Source organism: Equus asinus, chromosome 30 (genome assembly GCF_041296235.1).
Source record: "Equus asinus isolate D_3611 breed Donkey chromosome 30, EquAss-T2T_v2, whole genome shotgun sequence".
NCBI classification, from domain to species: domain Eukaryota; kingdom Metazoa; phylum Chordata; class Mammalia; order Perissodactyla; family Equidae; genus Equus; species Equus asinus.
The window spans coordinates 3992549-4016706 of NC_091819.1; the positions used below are offsets into that span (position 1 = coordinate 3992549).

General features: G+C 38.7%; 1 protein-coding gene and 1 long non-coding RNA gene across 2 annotated transcripts in view; one reads left to right on the forward strand and one right to left on the reverse strand.

Moving 5' to 3' along the window:
* Positions 1-24158, reverse strand: part of LOC106823535 (uncharacterized) — a 49117-nt gene that overhangs the window by 21104 nt on the left and 3855 nt on the right. Inside the window, exon 2 of the long non-coding RNA XR_011499400.1 lies at positions 23963-24158. This is a non-coding gene — a long non-coding RNA (uncharacterized lncRNA). The remainder of the gene's footprint in view (positions 1-23962) is intronic.
* ATP6V1G3 (ATPase H+ transporting V1 subunit G3) lies at positions 421-23963 on the forward strand. The gene is made up of 4 exons (XM_014829310.3): positions 421-550; positions 12734-12834; positions 19277-19476; positions 22532-23963. The coding sequence occupies exons 1-3, from the start codon at positions 469-471 to the stop codon at positions 19448-19450; spliced, it is 357 nt and encodes a 118-aa protein (XP_014684796.1). The 5' UTR covers positions 421-468; the 3' UTR covers positions 19451-19476; positions 22532-23963.

The window sequence follows — 24158 nt, forward strand, 5'->3', positions numbered from 1 at the left end:
ATAATTGAATCACTGGAAACAAAGAGAAAAAAAGACCTAAAACTGGAATGGCCTGGACAAAGAACAGAGAAAGATCTTGTAAATGGAAAGAAAAATTCAGTTAATAATCAAGTTAATATTTCTTGGAAGAAGAGGGAAGCTAATCTTGTGAAGGAGATCTTACTCATTTATTACAAGTAGACTCAACAGCCCATTCAAGTCACCTAATGTCATATAGAAGAGCTGAAGTTGGCAGAAATGATAAGTTCTCAGCTTCCTCACAATGACTGAACTTGTTTTTCTGGATTCCACCCTTGGGATCTCCTTGGGCCCAGCTATCTGGCCCAATCAGGCCATTTTGGAATAAACAGCTGTGTTTAGAACTCACTGTTGACACAACAGTCTGAGTTATGTGGTGATTTCTGTAAGGATAAATGGACTGTGGCATCGCAGATTTCACAGAAGCTACCCGACTTGAAGCAGGCTGTCATGACCAGCCAGTCTCAGGGGATCCAACAGCTCCTTCAGGCAGAAAAAAGGGCAAAGGACAAGCTAGAGGAAGCCAAGAAGAGTAAGTCTCCATTCTGTCTGACTTGTGAGGGATTTGTCACAAAATGGATGAGGGTCATGCAGTGGGATGAGCACGGACCTCAGGAGCAGGCAGACTCTGGTTCACACCCTGGTTCCACCTCACTCTCCGTGAGACCATGGCCAGTTCATTAAACTACACAGTCCTAGGATCCCCATCACTGTAGTGGGGGCGACGTTCCCTAACTCAAGTTCCTTTGAGAGGTCATATGCTAAGTGGGATGATAATGGACATAGAAGCTATGGAGACAGAAGCTTAGGCCCTTTCTCTGCAACTTCCTTAAGGCCGCCACGCCTCAGTTTCTCAATATTGTGAAATGGTTAAGAGATAGACAACTTCCAGATTGAATCTACTTACTGGTGAGTGAACTTGAGCAAGTTATTGATCCTTTGTAAGCATCAGTTTCTGTTTCCGTAAAATTGTGATAATAGTCAATAGCTCGTTCTCATCCCTCTCTTGATGGCTTTTTAATTTCCAATGTTTTATCTAGTTCTACTTGATTCTCATTTTCTAACTTTTTATTGAGTCATGATCTATATCTTTGCACATAGAATGTTCTCGATAAACTTCAGTGTCCTTCCTATCCTTTTTGATATTCACAACATCCATATGGATTTAGTGTTACTGTTACTCCTATTTGATGTATGTAGAAACTGAGAGTTTTTTATAATTTTACAAAGGTCATATTTTTAAAAACAGAAAATATTGTGTCAGGCAACATGCTTAATGCTTATTTACTCTTCACACCAACTCTTTTTGCAAAAGGGGAAAGTGATGCTTAGAGAAATTATGCAACTTGCCCAAGTTCATATAAGGGATAGAGACAGGGTTTGGGTGGAGTCTGATTCCCAAGCCAAGATCTCAACTACAATACAAAATTTGTGTAATTTTTATAATGAATAAACTAAGATGTTACAGATCTACAACTCTAATTCAGGTTCCCTGGACTATCCCATTTCATATCATATCATTAATCTGTAATAATTTGTGTCATTTACCTTCTTTCTAATTACATGTCCTGCCACTGCAATTAATTCGAAGTCGAGCAAGATGGGGGTCATGTCTTAAAAGTGTTGCATATGTAAATCTTCGGATGAATGCAGTGATAGGAATAGAGTAGGTGCTGGAAAAATTGATTAAATATACTGAGTGAGATGCGGGAACAACACATTGTAACAGAAGAGGAAAGTCGGGAGTGAAGTATGCTCAGCCCACTGGGGTTTTTGACCACAGGTCAAATAATTTTCTTTTCTTAAGACAAATTGATTTCCTGAACACTCAGAAATGTGGGCATCAACGACAAAAAAGGGAAAGACTCCACATGGAGGTGCTGGAAGAGGAAAGGAGGCAGGAAGATAATGAAGACAAACTTGAACTACTTCTCAATTTCTTTTTCCACAAGAAACCGTGCAAATGATTGCAAAACGTATGAATGCAGAGTAATTCTAAAAAACACAGCAGTCCAGAACTGCTGGTTAAAACAGTATAGAAAACTCCCTTATCTTTATTCAAATTTCTTGAACTACATTTAAAACTTCCAGAAAAGACCAACTTATTTTAAGCTGTGATATTTATGTTACCTTTGCTTCCTCATTATAGAAGAAACAAAATGACAATACCGAGCAAAAAAAAATAATCATTATCATATGATTTGAATGATTTTTACCAATTCTCTCTCCTTTTTGAAAGACATTAGAGAAGAAAAGTATTGCAAATCATGGAGGTAGGTTGGAGGTGGGAACTCCTCAGAACAATCTAGCCTTAGATTTCATAATAAATAGGAAAGCCAAGTTTCTTTTCCTTTCCTCTAGCAAATACGCTGTTCTTGGACAACCTTTCCTCAGAAGTCAGTATTGGAAACTACATATTGTATCATTTGTATACAAAATGTTCAATATATTTGCCAGTAACTTAAAATACTTGTGTACTTTTTCTCTTGGTCTTTGTTCATAAATATGCAAGCAAATACTCAACCAGTAATAGTAAACATTCAGTCTGTAAAAACATTTTGGAAAATATTTTTCCACATGTTATTTCAACAACTAACCTCTGCACTCAGTTTTACAGAGAATGTCAGTCTGTCCTCTTCGCCTCAGAAAGCTCAGCCTTCGAGGGCAGTTTTCACTGGGTAGGAGGTGTTTTCTTACATAGCCATCAGCAGTCAGCAGTTTATAGTTACAACGTGAATGACAGTACCCATCGTACTCACTTCTTAAGCATTCTATAGCAAAATAAAATATCTCTATATCTAGTTTTGTAACTCATCTCATATTTTGCTAGTTCTTATTCCATTCACTTATTTAATTCAATAAGTACTTATCGGGTGCCGACTATGTCCAAGCCACTTTGATATACACACGAGTGAGCAAACCTAGTCTCTTCCTTAAAGAATTCTTCAGTGAGAGAAATGCATAAGTGAGTATGAAAAAAAGAGAAAGGAATAATGACCTGAGAAGTACAGATAGGCATCATTTTTATAAACCCATATACCTCACTTTATTTTTTTCCATAAAGAGATTCACTTGAAAATCTGACATATGAAGGCAGAATAGAGATTCAGAATGAGAACCAAAAAAATCACACTAGCGAACACCATTGTCGAAGGTCTATGAGCACTTTCTCTTTCCTAAATCCATTTCTTTGAAAGCCTCTCAGAAGCTTGCCCACAGTCTCTGCTAGAGCAGGACTCCCGAGTATGTATTCAAAAAAGAAAGAAAGAGAGGGAGAGGGAGAAGGACAGAGAGAGAAACAGAAATTCACATGTTAATTGTTTTAGAAAAACACAAGATTAATAAGGTGGCAGTATTTATATAGTATGCTGCAAAAATGTTAATATATCCCATTAAGGAGCACAGCCTCAGAGCCCAGTGAAGTTGTTACATAGGACGGTAGGTGGTATAAAGGTTCTGCCTTAAGGGCTACAGATAAGGGTTTGTGGACTTAATGTGTCAGGAACCCTCCTGAAGGCTGTTAGGTCTCTGGAAATGGAATATACAGGTCCCTACTCTCAAGACACTCTCCATCTCCTGGGAGAGAGTGTTCTGGGGGAGTGGGGTGGATTGTGAACAGGCTTGAAAAGTTGGGATGTGAGATGGCAGAGTAGAAAAAGCATTGGCTCTTTCTTAAATGTCTTTGTATAAGTTATTTAGCATCTCTGAGCTTCAACCTTCCTTTTTTTAAAATAAAAACATAAGTTATGTATATATATGGCCAAGATGTTTTAATGAACGGAAAACGATGTGTAAGATAGTGAGTATGAACTAAATAGTTATTTTTCTTTTTAACTTACATAACATGTATACTCGCATATTACTATAAGTAATAACAATAGAAGGGTGAAATAGAGCAACTTATTTTCATTCTTGTTCACAATTGCTGCAAGTTCTGGGTCAACTTCTCCCATGATGGGTGAGACCTGGACTACTCCTAGTGAGATGCCTAGAAAAGCTCAGATATTCCCCTCTATTCACTGATTACGGATTAAATTATATTTATTAGTTAAGACACTCACACATTTTTTGTGTGCAACACATCCTTACTGTTTGGTTGAAATTAGGTGGAATCACACTAGGTTGGCACTATTTTAAATTATCTAACTTGAAGTTAACACATTTTGCCTGAAAAATTCTTCACTAATCAAAACATAAAAGTGTGTGTGTTCATCCAAGACAAGTGACAATTTTACAGCAGAACATCAGACCTGCCCCGCAACTCCAGGTTTGCGGAATCGAATTGCATCTTCGGTCAGAATTAGATTAGAAATTCAAGATACCAGCATCAACAGGAGGAACAGACTTGTGTTTCTCTGAAACACCTGATATTTTTTACATTTAGTTATGACTTTCTATGAGAGCAGGATTCATTTCATTTATACCCATTGCAAGCCTAGAAAACCCTACAGCTCTGCATTGACACTGTTCTTTTGAAATGCTCAAATACACGCAAGAAAACATCACGTAAAGAACCCACAACTCCGAATTATTTCCAAAGGTACACCACAGCCTCTCCCACAAATCAACACTCAATCTGTCCACTTTGGCAGCTGCAGAAAATAGCATTTGCGTTTAATTCAGAATGAGGAATTGCATTACAGGGTAGAGATCAAAGACGTGGTCAATAATGTAAATGTTCAAATCTGGATATGGGAAAAACCGAACAAGCAGGTATGTTAAACACGTTCTAAAAGCTATAGACATCTTCATAAAAATGGAGGACACACTCCTAGGGTTTTCCATCAGGATAGTGTGGTCAGTGCTTACTTCCTGGAGCTGCTCTGCTTAGGTTCAAACCAGCTTTGCCTCCTACCAGCCGGGTGACGTTGGGCGGGTTAACTTAACCTCACTGTGCCTCAGTTTCCTTAGCCTCATAATGGAGATAACGGTATCTACGTAGTGGTGGTGTTGTCACCACTAATGAGTTAAAACTTATAAAAGACTTTGAAAAACACTTGGCACGTAACAGTTGCTCCACAAATGTTGGCTATGAATATTCTCCCACTACTCAATAAAAAGAATTCTGTCAAAGAATACAACAAAATGATGGAATCCCCTTGACTTCTTAAGCTTGGTCTTCCTTGAAGTCCTCTGAATTATACTTTGGTGCAAAATAAATACTTAAGAAAATACTTCTACTTAGATAATGCATCAGCTAATAAAGTAATGCGGTTGATTTTTGTCGGTCTATAGGATGCCAACCACCAATATTTTTTTTAAATAGCTAATTGCCTATTTGTTTCCTAACACGCAGATCTTCCAAATTATTTACCCAAGCACCTTGATTTAATAAATTCTTCACGATGCAAGGGAATGTTCTGATTCATGAAGACATGACTTTTAATAAACTAATAAAATCAGAGTTGTTCTATTAGAATTTCACAGCCCTGTCTTGTGTGTTTTGTAGGCTTGTAAATTCTTCCTCTTTCTTTATAGTCCACAGACTAATGGGGTATTTGTAGGTTTATTGGACTTTTATTTCTTTGAGTGGGTCCTGTTAAAATAACAACCACAGAACATTTTCATCTATTAATAGCATTTGCTTATATTCAGTCCGGGATCTACACAAAACTACCTATGATTTTTTTAACAAGGAACATAGAAGGAAAAGGCAACACCAAAGAAACAGGGTAGGAAGGGGGTCAGAAGAGAAACTGTGTCACAGTCACAGGCTCCAGGAGAGGCTGCTGCTTTGTTCTCTTGGTAACATTACTTTTTCCAATGATTGTAATAGGTGAGCAAAATAATAGCATTCTTTGAACCAGGTTGGTTTTATAATATCAACAACCCCCAAAAGCCAAGAAAGGTGGTTTTTTTTTTCTTCTGCGTGGTAGAACAGAATAAAAATGGTTATCATTAACAGAGAAAAATCTCCAAAAATTCCCAATATGCCCTTTGTTTTCATACCAAATCAAGGTGGCCTCTGTTTTGTTGATGCATATTTTTGTCAGGTGGTGCATTCTTTTGGATACCTACTCTTTGACATCGTGTCTCTCTCTTTCTCACCGAGCCTCTGTATTAGATTCCCAGGGCTGCCATAACAAATTACCACAGACAGGGTGGCTTAGAACAACATGAATGTATTATCTCACAGTCCTGGAGGCCAGAAGTCCAAACACAAGGTGCCTGCAGGGTGGGCTCCTTCCAGAGGCTCTGCGAGAGAATCCATCCCCTGCCTCTCTCCTGGCTTCTGGTGATTACCAGCAATCCTTGGCATTCCTCGGCTTGGAGCTGCATCGTTCTAGTCTCTGCCTCTTGTAATCACATGGCCTTCTTCCCTGTGTGTCTGCTCTGTGTCTCTATGTCTCTGTGTCCAAATCTCCCTCTCCTTATAAGGACACTGGTCATTGGATATAGGGCTCATATTAATCCAGTATGACCTCACCTTAACTTGATGACATCTGCAAAGACCTTATTTCCAAATAAGGTCACATTCACAGGTCCCTGGGGTTAGGATTTAAACACATCATTTTGAAGGGCATAATTCAACCCACAGCATCCTAGGACTGTCAAATCCACTTGACCGTCTTGAGCCCTTATTTTCCTTATCCCTCTTTGTCAGTGAAAACCTCTCGAAGAAGTTGTTTGTATTCCCCATGTCTACATTTTTCTATTCCACTTTCTCCAGACCCCACTTGAATCAGACTTTTGTCCCTACAACTCCACCAAAGCTCCTCTTGCGAAGACCACCGATGTTGCTAAACCCAATATTACTTCAATATCTCAGTCACAGTTGGATCCCTCTTTATCTTTGAAAGTCTTCCCTCATTTGACACCACTGTCATGGGTGGCTTGCTGTCATCTTCCCAGTCTCTAAAGCTGGGTCCCCAATTTGGACCTCTTCTCTTCCATATCTGCAGCCACCTTCTCGGTGATCACATCTAATCCCATGGCTTCCAATACCGGCTCCTGCTGATGATCCCAAACTTGATATTCCCAGCTCTAATCGCTTCCCTGATGTCCAAATTTATCAGCCTTCTCACCATTGCAACCAGCTGTTTAACAGGCATCTCAATTAAACTGCATTCTTGACTCCACCTCCAAAATAAAATGTTGGAGTCATCATGACTCATCACTGTCTCTCATATTTATCCACCAACTCTGATTTCCAAATATAGATAACATCTTGCCAATTCCTCTGCTACTTTACTATTTCCAGCAATCACTAATATTTGTCTGAACTATTGCAATAGATTTCAAACTGATCTTCCTGCTTCTGCCTTGCTCCTACAATCTCTTTTCACCACACCAGCCAAAGAAATCCTTTTAAATCATCAGTAGTATTATGCTACGCCTTGGCTGAAAATCCTTCACGGATTTAGCATCCCAAGGACCAAAATCCTTTCCAAGCCCCATGAGCTCTATGTGACCTGGCCCCAGGACTGCCTCTCTGATAGCATCTAACTTTCAGCTATTCTGTTCTTTGACCCAGTCACGATAGTGTTTTTACTGTTCTTGGAATGTATCAAATACCCTCTCACTCAGAGTCTTTGCATTTTCTGTTCCTTCTTCCCAGAATGTTTTTCCCTTTCAGATATTTGCATGGCTAGTTGCCTTATGCCTTCAGGTCTCTGCTCATCTATCTCTTCTTCCAAGACACTTGACTGATCTAAATGAGGACCCACCACCACATCCTTATCCCTTATGCTCCTTTCTTCTTCTTCATGGAACTCATCATCCCTGTCATATCATACACCTCTTGTCTGCTTTCTATTGCCATCTCCCTCGACTGTACTCAGAATGCAAGCCCCACGAGAGCTGACAGTTTGTCTCTTCACGATTTTCACAGTTGTATTGATAGACCAGGAACAGTGTGTGGCACATAGTTGACATCCAGGAATATTGGTTGATTAAATGTCTCTTATTTACCTTCCGAGTAATATTTGATACTGTTGGCCACATCCTCCTTGAGTGTTCTCTCCTCTCGTTTGGTTTCCCCTACTTCTCTGACCTCAGGCTCCTCCTAAGGCTCCTCTTCCTTCTCTCATCCCTCGAATGTTGGCATTCCCCAAGCTGGAGACCTTAGGCCTCTTTTCTCCTCGTCTGTACACTCCCCCTTGATTTCAGCCCAAACCCCATCACTATGACTGGCATGTACACAAACCCAGATGATTGACATGCCAATCTCTGTCTCCCTCTCAGACCTTTCTCCTGGATTCCAAATTTGTCTGTCCAGCTGCCCTCTGAATACCTCCACTTGCGTGTCCTCAAGGAAGCCTACAGAGGTTTTGTTGGTGACGGCCTGAGGTCTTCTCAAACTCACTCTTTACCCTGCCTTCCTTCCTAGCAAAAGGCCCCAGGAAATGGGCCTGTTTTCTAATAATGATTAGAAATTACTGAATATTCTTCATCAAGCACTTCATAAACATGTTTTTCTAATCCTTCTAAGGACTCTTTGCAGTAGATTATGAGGTCTGTTTTATAGATGAGAAAACTCAGGTTCAGAAACTCTAAATAACTTGCTCAAGGTTACAAAGCCTCTAATACCTTATTGTACTAGTGCCTAGTGTATAATTCTGATGCCTTTCTGAAATGATAAATGAAAACCCATCTTTCTCATCAGGAGAAGGTTCCAGAACCAATTTAGCAATCCAAGCAACAGAGTAGGGTTCTCTGTGTTCCCAGGGCTCATTTGCTTGTTGGAAGACTCAGTTCAGTTGGCCTTTCCCAGCCAAGAAGCCGGCAGGAGTCCATCTTTAAGCATTGCCCTCTGCCTTGCACACAGAGTTCAGTTTTAACCCGCTCAGAATTGATTTTTTAATCCTTTCTCCACAAATCAACTGCAAATCAATCCAGACATCTTTCTCTTCTTTTCCTCCCAGAAACATCCTACGGAATATATCTCAGTAATGACTTGCTGAATATAGAACATATCTGCATAACAAGCCACATGTCGAAAAATGAATGACTTTATTAAGGTGGAACCATTTACAAAGAGGTCCCAAAAATATCTTAGAAAAGATCTTCTTGCCCTTTTTCTAATCTCCAAAATGGACTGTCCATCCCCATTTCTGTCCAGGCTTATAAGTCTATTTAGCTTAATGGTTCCCTCCATAGAGATCTTGCCTGACCTCCCCTGGCAGCCTTCTCTGAGTCCAGTTCTGTATATCTGGGTCTATTTGTTTATGTTTTTGACTTAATCTGTTAGCATAAGACATAACATGACTATTGGAGTGGAGGGCAAGCACAGATTCTCTAGAATTTTAGTAGCAGAAGTTTCCATAAATGTTGTGATTTTTGACTGCCATGGAACAAATAGAACCAAGATTTATGTTCCTCTGTTTTCAGAGTTGATTTTGTGTATTCTTCACAATTTCACATATTTTGTAATTTTCCTCTTGGAAGCTGGAACAGCATGTACATATTTCCAAAATACACTGTATTTATGCCAACTGGAGGCAAGGACCATATCAAATGTATTTCTTTATCCTCTGTGTCTAAGCCCATGCATAATTTATGTATAGTAGGTGTTCAATAAATATTGAATGAATAATGGATGATAAATTAAAACCATCCTTTCCGGCATCACTCTGCAGCAGCTGCTTTCCCAGGATTTAAAATCATGATGCATAAGATAACAACATTTTCTAAACCAAAACCCAGAACATTTGTCCTGATAAGCTTGTGTGACCTTGAAGGAACTTAAGGAGCAAATATTTGATGGTCGTATTTGGACGATGCTATGTGGTCACCCTTATGTTCGATACAGAAAGTATTGAAAAACAGGGATATGAACATCTTTTGGTTCCCAGTAGCATTTAAAAAATGCTCAAGAAGAAAGAAGTACAATTTTAAAATTTGGAAATCGTATACAGACAGAGGAGCAGGCTGGAGGTTAATAGGTGTGGATTCGGTACACTCATTTTGCCTCACCTCTAGCAAAACAGCGGCCTTCAGGCTCCAGTTTCTTCCACTGGATTAAATCAGGTGTAGCATATGCGGGCTCTCACACGGCGGCAGCTGCTGAGTCGATCCAGAAAATTGCTGTGCCAGCAGCGTTTTCCCTGTGGCTCTCCTATTTAATTGAATGAGAACCAGCAGGTGACTGGTGCCATGACGGGGAATCACAGACACACTCTGAGCCTGTCACTGTGTGATGGAGTTAATATACAGCCTCTTAAGTGGAGCGCTGGATTTTGCTCAGGGGTAGGGCGCGCAGAGCTTTGCCTGTTATTGTTATTTTTTTATGTGCTACAGTCATGACTTTGAAACCAATATTTTTACATATTGTGTAACTAAGGTGGAGAGTAATGATGTTTTATGTGATTTTTTTATAAAATAGTTATGTATCCTACAGCCCATTATTACTACGAAAATGTTAAGATATCTTAAACATATTTTTGTCCTAATAGGAATGAGAAGCAGTAATATGAAAGAGGGCTGGGGATCAAAGAATAGTTTTCCCCCTACCAACATATCACCAATTTGTTCCGTGAATAGTACGTGTTCCGTGCCTACCAAATGGTTAGAACTGTAGAGAATGAAGGGATCTGTATATACAAAATGGTCATGAGTGTTAATTAAGTAGGAAGAAGGTAGGCGTTGCTGTTAATGTTCCGTGGAGCCTCAAGCATCAGAAGAGTGCTAACTTTTACCAGACCTTGGATTTTCAAGGGAGTAAAGACAGAACTAAATATCTGCTCTGAATGAGGTCTACGCACTCCCCCTATCTAAGGGTAAAAAGTATTAAAAGAGACACATTTCAATTTATAACTCAGTGAATCTATCTTTATTCCATTTATACACGGGACTAGCAAAGCGACTCATATCTAGCAGAGAGAGAAATTGAGAAACCAGCTATACTCAAATGCTACAAAGCTACCTAAAAACAAAGGCATATAAAAACCTATACGTAGGGGCTGGCCCCGTGACCGAGCGGTTAAGTTCGCGCGCTCCACTGCAGGCGGCCCAGTGTTTCGTTGGTTCGAATCCTGGGCGCCGACATGACACTGCTCGTCAAACCACGCTGAGGCAGCGTCCCACATGCCACAACTAGAAGGACCCACAACAAAGAATATACAACTACGTAGCGGGGGGCTTTGGGGAGAAAAAGGAAAAAATAAAATCTTTAAAAAAAAAAAAAAGGGGCCGGCCCGGTGGCGCAGCGGTTAAGTTCGCACGTTCCGCTTCTCGGCGGCCCGGGGTTCGCTGGTTCGGATCCCGGGTGCGGACATGGCACTGCTTGGCAGCCATGCTGTGGTAGGCGTCCCACGTATAAACTAGAGGAAGATGGGCACGGATGTTAGCTCAGAGCCAGGCTTCCTCAGCAAAAAGAGGAGGACTGGCAGTAGTTAGCTGAGGGCTAATCTTCCTCCAAAAAAAAAAAAAACCTATACGTAGATAGCAGGTAGATAAAAGTTTATGTCAAATATGCTGCTTAATGAGGACACATTCAGTTCAGAATCTACACGATGTAACAAACTCGACAAAAATTATAAACAAAAGCTTAAGAGACATTTTCAGAGAAGAGAAACTATATTAAGTGGGCAAAAGAATGAAGGCATTTAACTGAAATAGAAAGACAATAGACTCAGAGAAAAAAGCATTTTAACACAGTTCAGAGTTTCTTTAAAGTTTTAATGATCGCAAAGCGTTAGTACCTAACCCCCTGAAGGTCGGGGGTGGTGGGGACAGAACAGCAATTAATGTTAGTCTATAACCCCCAAACTTACTCTGCTTGTCCAAAAAGTCCTGTTCTTAGCTAATGACCCCCACAGCATTGTATTTGTCTGCAACTTTCATCTACATTACTGTCTGCTGGCTTAAGGTTTACACCTTTGCTCTTAATAAAAGAAAAGAGAGCGACTTAACTAGAGCTCCCAGCCATTAAAAACAATTGGTTTTACAACCACTTTCATGTCCCCCTCAGAGAAAGCTACTGCAAAAAAAATATTGACTTTGATGTGCTGTGGGGCTTAATCAGACATTCTAGAGTCAACAAATGGTAAGAAAAAAAAATCCCAATAAAATCCTGTAAAAAATTGTAAGTCGGTTTGATAGAGTCTGAGTTGCATATTTGTTAGTGCTTTTGGAGATCTGCCAGTGTTAAATAGGATCCAGTTGGTGAGGACTGAAGGATTCCTGGCAGCAAATCAGGACAGAAAATCGGACCAAATAATGTCTTTTGGAGTAAGTGACAGCTAAAATCTGTTCTCTGGCTGTTACTGCTGTGAGTAAATGGGCAGATAGTTTACTTAAACATGGAAGTGTGAAAGAAAGTCATCATTTTCATGTTTTAAAGAACCCAATCGAAAAAATAAGCAATTTTAAATATCTATTATTTTAATGAAGCTTGCCATTTTAGAAAAAAAATTGTCAAAAAATAACGTGGATCTTGGGCCTGCCTGGTGGCATAGTGGTTGAGTTAGCACACTCTGCTTCAGTGGCCCGGGGTTCACCAGTTCAGATCCCAAGTGCAGACCTAGCACTGCTTATCAAGCCAAGCCGTCCTACATATAAAATAGAGGAAGATGGGCACAGATGTTAGCTCAGGGCCAGTCTTCCTCAGTAAAAAAAGGAAGATTGGCAGCAGATGTTCGTTCAGGGCCAATCTTCCTCAAAAAAAATAAAATAAAATAATGTGTATCTCATCCATATTTTAAAAAATCAAGTGTGAAATTCCACGTATATTAAAAAGAAATATCCTTCCTTCTATGCCTCTGTTAATTTTCAGGAAAAGGGAAGAGATTGAAGCAAGCTAAGGAAGAAGCGATGGCAGAAATCGACCAGTACAGAATGCAGAGAGATAAGGAATTTCGACTAAAACAATCTAAGGTAAGTAAGAAGGCCAGCACTGATTTCTCTGCTGCATAGTTTATAGGATATGAATATTCATAAGGTTTAATGCAGAATATGGGGAGGGAGTGAGGGAATGCACTGGATCAAGCACATCTAGTTCAACCAAGGCTGAACATCAAACTAAATCTTAAGCTTATCAGAACTGCAGATCTTCCTCAACTTCTGATAGGGTTACATCCAATAAACCCGTCGTAATTCAAAAATATCGTAAGTCAAAAATGCAATGAATACACATAACCTACCGAACATCACAGCTTAGCCCAGCCTACCTTTAGTGTGCTCAGAACACTTACCAGAAAACTTAGCCTACAGCTGGGCAACATCATCTAGCACAAAGCCCATTTTATAGTATCTCATGTAATTGATTGAACACTGTACCAAAAGTGAAGGACAGGATGGCTGGATGGGGACAGAATGGTTGTAAGCAGATGGGTTGTTTACCCTCATGGTGGTGGGGCTGATTGGGAGCTGTGGTTGTCGCTGCCCGGCATCTTGAGAGGGGATCCTATAGCATGTCGCCAGCCCGGGAAAAGATCAGAATTGAGAATTGCAAGCATGGTCTCTACAGAATAGTATCCCATAAGTCAAACCATTGTAACTTGGGGACCATTAGTACTGACTGTACATTTTCACTTTCAAGCTTTTTTGAACTGTCATATAAACTGTCAATCGACAGCTATTATCTAATGCACAGTGTATCTTAAAAGTCATATTCTCAAATACACAAGTCGAAGGGATTGTTCAAAGTATTATTCCTACTACAGATTGACTAACACGCTTCAGCAGGGAAAAAACTTCAAAAAACATATTATCTGTTAATGTTTACTAGTAGAATCAATAAAAAGTCTTGTTCATGCTACCGAATGAGCATGTTAGGCCAAGTTTCCTGTGATGAATTCAAGATTTACACATGACCAAAGTGGATTGCGTTGCTTATTGCTGAAAAGTCATCTGGTATTTCCTTACAATTTCCTTTGCAACTGGCTGGCTTCATCCAACAAATCTTTCATGAAAATATAAAGAAACGCTTTTTCCTACACTAGCATTTTTTAAATATCTGCTGTTTATAGTGAAAAATAAGTGGATGAAATTTTCAGAGCCAACATCCTCCTTTCTGTGTTGCAACATGGACTAAAAGAAATTATTAAATTCCAGGTGCCATAACTGAAGTTTATGTGATATTTTCTTTTTGCCTCAGTAAAAATATAAATACAGCTCTGTGCAGAAGCCTGACATTGCAAGACGAACTACAAGCAGTTTGGGAATCTCTCCGTTTACAGCTTCGATTTTAGTGGGGGTAGGCACAGAGCTTACGTGGGATCTGATAAATTGGATCCCATGGTAGGAAAAACTTTTCCAGTGGGCTGTTTCTTAAAATAAAAAGTCTTTCCTAGAATAAAGTGGACCACTCAGAAAATATAAATCTTCCTACCAATATTTGGAACAAGGAATTATGAAACCTAAGTCCATACATGCGTATACAGCCCTCCATGATCAGCCCCTGGCTATCTCTCTAACCTATTAGCCTTGAAAATTTCATGCACTTATTGTTTACTGAAAACTGCAGATATTTTTTAAATGCTAGTATAGGAAAAAGCATTTCTTTATGTTTTCATGAAAATATTGTTGAATGAAGCCAGCCAGTTGCAAAGGAAATCATAAGGAAATACCAGATGACTTTTAAGCAATATACAACATCTACTTTGCTTGCTGGTAATATTTTCTACTAGCTTTGTCTCCCAACTTGTTCTATTCTAGCCATATCTGTCTTCCTGTTCTTCCTCAAATGGACTGAACGTGCCACTGCCACAGGGTCTTTGCATATGCTATATCTGCTCCCTGGAATCCTCTTCTTTTGGACATATTCATCTTTCTTTGATCTCTCTTCAGTTGCTAGCTTCTCTTCCTGATCACCTTATCTAAAATTGTGTCTCTCATAAAATAAGGATGTAATTCCCCATTGCAGTCATAGCATTTATCACTACTGCATGTATTATATATTTACAATATTGGTTATTGTAAATATATAATATCTTATCTTTCCTTCTGAACTGTAAGCACCAAAAATAGCGGGTTATTTGTTTTGTTGTCTGTTGTTTTCCTAAACATTGTAATAGCGTCTGCTCTGTAGTAAGTACACAATAAACATTCATTAAAAGAATGAATAACTAAGCATTTATTCTGTGACTTTATTTTTCCTATTGAGTCCTGTCATAACCATGGCATATTTGGACCTGAGAAAATGATCAGCCTTACTATCAATCAGCTTTTATTATCTTGTGTAGGATATTTGTGATATGTATATTGCTATTTTTAAACTAATTAAAAAATGGACCATAATTTTAGAAAAAGATTGGGTTAAATTTCTTGAAATATTTTTTTTCTCCAGAAGAATCTCATAAGATGTAAATCTGGTTCAGGACATTTGTTCTCCACTTTGAGAATAATTAAAACCCCTCATCACTCTCACAATTAGAGCTCTAAGCCAATTTTCCAGCTAGTTGATCAAAAGCTCACATAGAAAGGTCAACAAATTTGGAACTCTGTTACTTCAAGCATATTGTAACACCATTAGCACAGATCTCCTTTCCTTGGCATGACCTCCATATGTCAGACATATTGCTGTTCCAGTTAAGTCTCATCATCATTAACCCAGGGCAAGTGAGAGGTCTGGGAGGAGACCCAAGAAGCCAGCGTTCTGCCTGCTGTGGGTGTTGCCCCTTCACCTTACTTTTTGCGATGCTTTTGGCGCTTGTTAATGTTTGAGTTTTTTCAAGTCCCATGACTTATCAATAGAAGCAGGTAAGCCAAAGTGGGTTATATCAATACTATTTTATCAAAGATTTACTTACCCTTTGCTTATCATCTCTATCCAACCTACCTTCTTCTACTGAAGAAGACATGACATTGCTAAAAAGCAATCTGGACTACAGTGGAAACACTAACTCTATCGTTAATGCAACTAAGAGTTCGATGGACCGTGAATCTAAATAGAAGACCTGCAAATGGTTGCCTTGGATTTATGGAAGATTTGTCTATCTTTAATCTCTCTTCCTGAATTCATATCATGAAAGCATTTTGTTTCCTCGAAGCAACCACCAGTTGAGAATGCAAAACTGTGCATGGGACCCAAACCTTTGCCTTCCCTTAAACTAGAATATTTGAATAACTTACAAAGAAACTTATTGAACGTTGAAAAATTTCACCAGCACCATCGGTTGTTATGCTGTAAAGCTAGACACATCAGTCTGAACGTTGAAGTTTTGAAATTAACATGGAGAAGTCCTTAAATGGCACCCTTTGACCAAATGTACCATTACATGTCATATGACCATCATCTTCTAATTTAGATAATGTCCCAAACATTCAGGCAGCAGACTTCCGCCAACAAGAGCAACAGAGCACAGTAATAAGTTCTCAGTGATACCTGGAGATCTGCTCAACAAATGTGTGTTGACCACCTCCTGTGCACCAGGCTTGTGGAGCTTACATTCAGTCATTTAAGCTCCTACATAGCTGAAATCAACACTATCTGCAGATACAAACATATGGAATCTTCCCAAGGAAGACCATTTAAAATTGTGTATGGTTAGTCATTGGTATAGTACTATCTAGAAACTCAAATTACTGCACATTAAATAAACTCAGAAATAATATTATATTTAATTATGCAGGATATGAGACATAGGATTATGGGCTATTTTACAAGGGCATTCCAATGTTTCTGAAAGGGTAAGACAGATTATAAAAATTAAAAATTGCAAGCAACGCAATGAAAAATCATCATAATAATCACTAACATTTACTCATAACTCCTCAGTGCTAAGCTTCTGTGCTAAACACCATCTTTATAATAAATATCTTCAGAAAATTATCATACTGTCTTAAAAAAGCACATTAAGAATACAACTCTTGGGGGCCCGCCAGGTAGCATAGTGGTTAAGTTTGCGCATTCCACTTTGGCAGGCCAGGATTCACAGCTTCAGATCCTGGGTGAGGACCTAGCACTGCTTGTCAAGCCATGTTGTGGTGACATCCCACATAAAATAGAGGAAGATTGGTACAGATGTTAGCCCAGCAACAATGTTCCTCAAGCAAAAAGAGGAAGATTGGCAACAGATGTTAGCTCAGGGCCAATCTTCCTCACCAAAAAAAAAAAAAAAAAGAATACAACTGATAAGTAGCTGGCATCTATTGCCCTAGACTTGCACTGTCCAAAATGGTGGCCTCTTCACCTGTCGCTACTGAGCACTTGAAATGTAACTCGTCTAAATTAAGGTGTTCTGCAAAGTGTAAAATACCAGAATACAAAGACTTAGTATGAAAGACAATAATGCAACAAATTTGATATTGATTGTACACTAAAATAATAATATTATGGATATCTTGGGTTAAACAGAATATATAGTTAAAGTTAATTTTACCTATTTCCTTTTACTTTTTTAATGTGATTCTAGAACAATTAAAATTACTTATATACGGGGGGCCTGCCCGGTGGTGCAGTGGTTAACTTTGCATGTTCCCCTTAGGTGGCCCGGGGTTCCCCGGTTCAGATCCCGGGTGCGGACATGGCACCACTTGTCTAAGCCATACTGTGGTAGGCGTCCCACATGTAAAGTAGAGGAAGATGGACATGGATGTTAGCTCAGGGCCAGTCTTCCTCAGCAAAAAGAGGAGGATTGGTGGCAGATGTTAGCTCAGGGCTAATCTTCCTCAAAAAGAATTAATTAATTAATTAATTAAATAATTAAATAAAATAATTTATATGGCTTGCCTTGTGCCTTATATGACATTTCTATCAAACAGCACTGCTGTGCACACTCTGCGTTCATGAATCTGGTTGAGTTTTTACAACAGCCTCATCATAAAGAATAAAACATTTAAGACATAAAGAACCTAAGCTTGAGATGGACTTTTCCAAAGTCCCACAAGGTAATTGCAGTAATCTAGCTTAATAATAACTACTTTTAACATGACTCCAAAGAAAAATGGCTAATTGTTTCATAACAGTTTGTCTTTTAAATTCTTCACCACTTAAGACATTGGATTTAGGAAAAATAATTTTTTTGAGTTTGATAGAATTTCTCAGTTAAGATATTGGATATAAAGGAAAAGTTTGATTTTGGTAGAATTATTTTGGTAAGCAGATCCCTTCTATTTTAACAAGGGAAATTTAGTGCATATGTCTTGCTTCTCACTTATCAAAATGTTATTTTATATAGGTTATTTGATGTCTTAGAAGCTATATCTCCTCCAAATGATTTTCTTTGAACTGGGAAGCCCCTATTAGCAGAAGCCCCTATATAACAGAAAAGGACTTGACCTTATAGACTCAATTGCATTTGATTTCAAGTTTAGGACCCAGAAAGACTATGCGGAGTCTAGAAGTTAGAACAGTCCATCAGCCCTGCAGTAGGAATCCCTCATTAGTGGAGTCTCTTGGATTAAATTAAATGCATGCTTTCCCTAAACACTCACAGAACAGAAAAACAAACCAACAAAAACCAGCTATGTCACCTGAACCTGCCATGTTTGAGAAAGGCTGAGTTTACCAAGGAGGTAAATTGGGAGCTGTCTGTTTGCTTTAGCAAAGGATAACTTTACAAAGGGTTTCACCTCAGAATCCCCTTAAATTGGTCACTCCCCTGGTGAAATTATGTATTAGTCAAATCATTACAGGATAGAGAAGCAAAGAAGATAGAGAAGATGATGGAAATCCTGGGCACCCCTGCCAATGAAAAAGCAATCGGAAAGATACATGAAACCGTGTCTGAAACTATAATGTAACTAAGTGGATGCATATATCTCAATTTGAAAGAAATTCAAATTATAGTAAAATTTTCAAGATTATATCTATTAGCCAAAAAGATACACCTGTGCACGTAAGAGTATCTTACTGGGCATATGGTGGCTTTATCTTCCTGAAAAACAAGACTTAATCAGTTCAGATGACGTACTTTAAAAATTGTCAAACCAGTTATTTGTCCTTTAAAAACCATTAAAAATGGGTTTCACGATGTTTTTCAACTTTATTTTCTACTTTTAATTCAGAAAGTAAGCAATAGGCAAGATGCAGGAACTGAATAGAAATTATTATAAATATATGAAAAATGTGATGAAAAACATCTGTGTATGGTATGAGGATTGTGAACTTGTGTTCCATTTGCACGGTGTGGGGGTCAGCTGAGAAGAGAAGCACTGCCATGGCCAGCTTCCTTTGTTTAGGAAAGTCTATCCACCCCACTCATGGTGTTGGTAATTTTACCCATTCTCTGAGAACATTCTGGCAAAATAATACATAATGTGTACACCATAGAACCGTCATTGATAAATAGGCCCAAACAAATTTAACTTATAAAACCATTAAATTTTAATATGATGTACAGTGCGGTGAATTCTGTCTGTTTTATCTTGGTAGATAATGGGATCTCAGAGCAGTCTCTCAGAAGAAATAGAAGAACAAACACAAGGGCAGATAAAAGAACTGAATGGAAGTTACAGCAAGTACATGGAGAACGTGATGAACCAGCTCTTGAGTGTTGTCTGTGACGTGAAACCAGAAATCCACATGAACTACAGAATCACCAACTAAATGTGCACCCTATTGTCCAATAAATGGTGCGTGCGTGCCACCTGGTTGCTGATGGCTTCACGTTTATATCAAGAAATTTGACATGTAAATCTGAAATTTATGAGACATCTGCAGATTTTAATGTGACGTAAGTCATACATGAGTACTGAATTTAAAAGCAAACAAACAAAAAGTTGTTACAGCTTTCCTGGTAACAGGTATGATCTTATCTTTTAACTTGGAGTAATTACTTTTGGGCATATAACAGAAATACATGGACCTGGCCATTTTTCAGTGGGTATGAGGGTTTTTTTTCAATTTCTTCTCCTTTTTATCAATTTAAAATGTGTTCTTAGTTGCAGTTGTTAAAAGATCATTATTAAAGAGGATATAATCATGACTCTTATGCAGATATAAAATGTATACATGTCAAGGGTTTTATTTAGAAAATCAGTAAGATGTTACCATTAGTTCAAAGAAGAATACTAAGAACATAGAAAGAGAGATGAGATAGATAGATAAATAGATGATACATAGATAGATGGATGGATGGATATATAGATAGAAAGATAAATAGATACATAGATGGATGACACATAGATAGATGAATGGAAGGATGGATAGATAGATACATGGATGGATAGATAGATGGATAGATGATACATGGATGGATGGATGGATGGATGGATGGATAGATAAGTAGATAAATAGATGATAGATAGATAGATGGATGGATGGATGGATAGATGATACATAGACAGATGGATGGAGATAGATGATACATAGATAAATGAATGGATGGATATATAAATAGATGACAGATGGATGAATGGATGGCTAGAGAGCTAGATAGAAAAAGAGAAATGGGTTACATAACCATCATCTCTGCCTAAACTCAATGAACCAGATATTCTTCTCTTTCAAGTACGGTTTTTTAAAAGAAAAACGTAAATGATAATTAATTGAGCTGCTAGCATAGATGTTTAGGCTTAAAAAGAAGAAAACACTCGCAGGAGATATAGTAGGTTAGTATGTGTTATGAACTGAATGTTTGTGTCTCCATCTAAATTCGCATGTTGAAATCTAATCCCCAAGGTCACAGTGTTTGGGGGTGGGGCCTTCGGGAGGTAATTAAGTCACCAGTGTGGAGCCCTTGTGAATGGGATTAGTGCCTTCATAAAAAGAGGCCAGAGAGCTAGCCAGCCCTCTTTCTGTCACATGAGGATGCAAGACGTTGGCTGTCTACAACCTGGAAGAGAGTCTTCACCAGAACCTGACCACGATGGTACCCTCATCTCAGACTTCCAGCCTCCAGGACTGTGAAAAATAAATGTCTATCATTTATAAGCCACCCAGTCTATGGTACTTTGTTACAGCAGCCCCCCAAACTGACTAAGACACTATGTCATTAGCCCAGTTGCCTAGACAGGAATAGCTAAATTTCTTGTTAAGTACCAGGTACTTTAAGTGCAATGTATAAATGATCTCAACCTTATTGTGGAGGGTATCGTTAGCATTCCCATTGTACAAAATGGGAAACAGAGGTTAAGGAACTGGCCTGGAGTTTCCTGAGTAACAGCAGCAGTGCTGGGCTTCAATCTAGCAATATGACTTCCATGTGTCCACTCTTCATTACTTACCATGCTGCTTCCCTAAAAATTCTCTATGCTTCCATCGTTAAGAATCCCAGGGATTCTGATTTTCCAATAATACATGCAGACAAATTTTAATTCCAGTCCAAACAAAATTTAATTAGTAAATTTTCATTGTTACCAAACTTCATATACTCAATTCCAAATATAAAGTGAAATGACTCTAATTGCTCACTGTTCTAGATTACTAGCATCATTCTTTCTCATTAGCAGACAAAGTTAAAATTCTACCACATGGTTTTAAATCTCAGAAATATTCCATTTTACGTTCGCCTTAGGTCAAAGGAAGAAAATTTGAAGTCCGCTTGTTTTCCCATCATTTTGGGCAAGGAAAACCAAACATGTTAGTTTATTGGTTTTATGTGGAAGATTTCTCCATTTACCAGAAAGAAAACTGATTCTCCAATTAACGATCAGAAGGATAGCAACCTTTCCTAGGAACACTGTCCCTCAATTTTGAGGGGGAAAAGGAGGGGAAAGTATCTAGTAAAGTTGCCTTTCTAAGATGAGGTTAGTCATAGAAGATCTCCACCTCAAAACAGATTTGGAGATTCAATTACTCTAACCCACAGAGTGAGACATGCAAAGCAGTAAGTAAAACCCCAAATTTGAAAAGTTTTCTTGTGAAAAGATATACTTCTGAAAAACTTACCCTTGTGATTTGCCTTAAACACCTTATCTCATGAAAACCATCAAGATGTCGATTTTTTTAATGTAAAAAGCTCAAATATATTGTCTGGAACACCCAAGTTAATAAATTCCTGAGGCTGCACAGGAGATAGCATTAGTTTTTAGGCCTTCAACATTATAGAAACATACTAAAATCAGTGCAGGACTTTTCTCAGCAGTAAAGAGCTGCCACACCTAGAAGGTGAGGATGAAGATTGAGTGTCAACAGCCTGTGCATCCGGTCCTGGCTATGCCCAAAGTTCTCTCCGTCCCGTTAGCAACTCCCTCAATCCCTCTAGGCCTCAGGTTCTTTTTCAGTGTTTCAGTAGACAGAATGCTGTTGAACTAAATGATCTGCGTAGGCCCTTCAATATTTAATTCTACATCCTAAATCAGACCAATTTCAAAAAGCAGTGTTCACTAGTTATAGTTTTCTCATCCACTTTTGCAGTATTTGTGAATTTTTCAATGACCCCCACAACTATTCTAAACACCACATTGGCAGGAGTCTGTGCTGATCTGTAGCATCCTAGATTCTCTGTAACTCACATATTTTTACATTCAAATATGGTTTCATATCTTTGCCTAACTGAATGAGTCATTTTCCAAGAACTCTCATGCTCTCACAGATGGCAGAGCTGCTACTTTACCTTATTTACATATGAAAAAGGTTTTACGTATTTCAGAGATAGCTCATTTATTTTTGATAGCTTCTCAGTCACAGAAAAGTTGACTTTTTTTGCACAAGTATTTATCCAAAATGCTTTTTCTGTTCACACAGGTCTTCACACAGAAATGAAATAACCTAAGGATGTTTTTAATTCTCCTCTATCCTTGTTTTGACCCTCTGCACAATCAGAAACTACAAAATGAGAAACGGCTCCATGAAGTTCTTACTCATTTCTATTGAACCTGAAAACAAAACCATGCAATTTACAGAAATGTAGAGGAATAAAAAGGTTTCAGATTTGTGTGTTCACACAAACACACAGAAAGTCAAAGATTGCCACCAATAAATCAGCACTATTACCTTCTACATAGACAGAGCTAGTGGAATAGAGTTGGTCAAAGTGTGCAAAGCTGCCAATTTTGAAATAACCCAGATGAGGCCATCCTAGAACCAGTCAACCCAGAATGCAAGAATCCAGCCTAGACCAGCAGAACCACATTACCTGCAGCTGACCATAAACACATGGATGAGGAAAGAAACCATACAACCCACACAGAAGACCCATAAACTCATGAGCAACAATAAATCATTATGTTAAGGCACAGAGTTTTAGTGTGATGTGTTGTGAAGCAATTGATAACTGATATACCCATTAGGTATTGTTTTTAAAAAGAGAGGGTGATCATCTGTTTTGAATGCTACTGTCAGTCCAAGCAGAGTAAGACAGAGATGTGACTTTTAGATTCGGATGTGTGGAGCAGGAATTTAAGGACAGGATATGTGGTGAGTGAGAGAGACCAGCTACAGAGAACTATAAAACCATGAAAATAATCAGAGAAATGGAGCTGTAGCTTGAGGGAGATAGGTGTCAAATGTGGCTTTTGTTTGAAACAGGACATATTAGAGCATATTCATATGTCAAATAAAATTCCACTAGAGATGAAAATATTTCTAAGAAAAATAGAAGAAAACTATTGCAGAAGCAAAGTCCTTGAGAAGGCAAGAAACATGGGCTTCCAATCACAAGTAGAGGAGCAGCCTTACATAGAAGTAGGGACACTTGGACTAATAGGCAGATGGCAGTGGGGTTGACATACAAGGCGGTAGTAGATTTAGCGCTGAGAAGATAAGAAAGGTCCTGTCTGATTACTGCTGTTTTCGAAATAAATATGAGGGAAATGACCAGCTGGGAGTGAACAGAAATTTTAGAAGACTTATCAAGACAAGAGGAGTAAAGTGGTCCTTTTAGAAAGTAAGAAGATGACTATGCTAGGGAATTGTAGCAGGATTGCCAAGCTGTGTTGAGTATTCAAATGAGAGATATGGTCAACAGTCACACATCACTTAATGACGGGGATGTGTTCTGAGAAATGCATTGTTGGGCGATTTCATGGATGCACAAACATCATAGTGTGTACTTACACAAACCTAGATGGTATAGCCTGATACATACCTAGGCTGTATGCTACTAATCTCATGGGACCACCGTCACGTATGTGGTCCATCTTGATAGAAACATTGTGATGCAGCACATGACTGTACCTGGAAAATGAGATGGAGTCAATTGCGTGCTTTCCTCTGGAGATGGTGAGCTGCTCAGGTGCAGGAAGGGGGTAGGAAGACAGTCTGGTTCCACTTCTAGACTCAACAACAAAGATCTGAGATCAGTTTTCTTGTCCTGTTTCCATCAGCTCTAAAGTTGACTGGGACAATTCTTCTCAAAATGGCTACTGTAGCC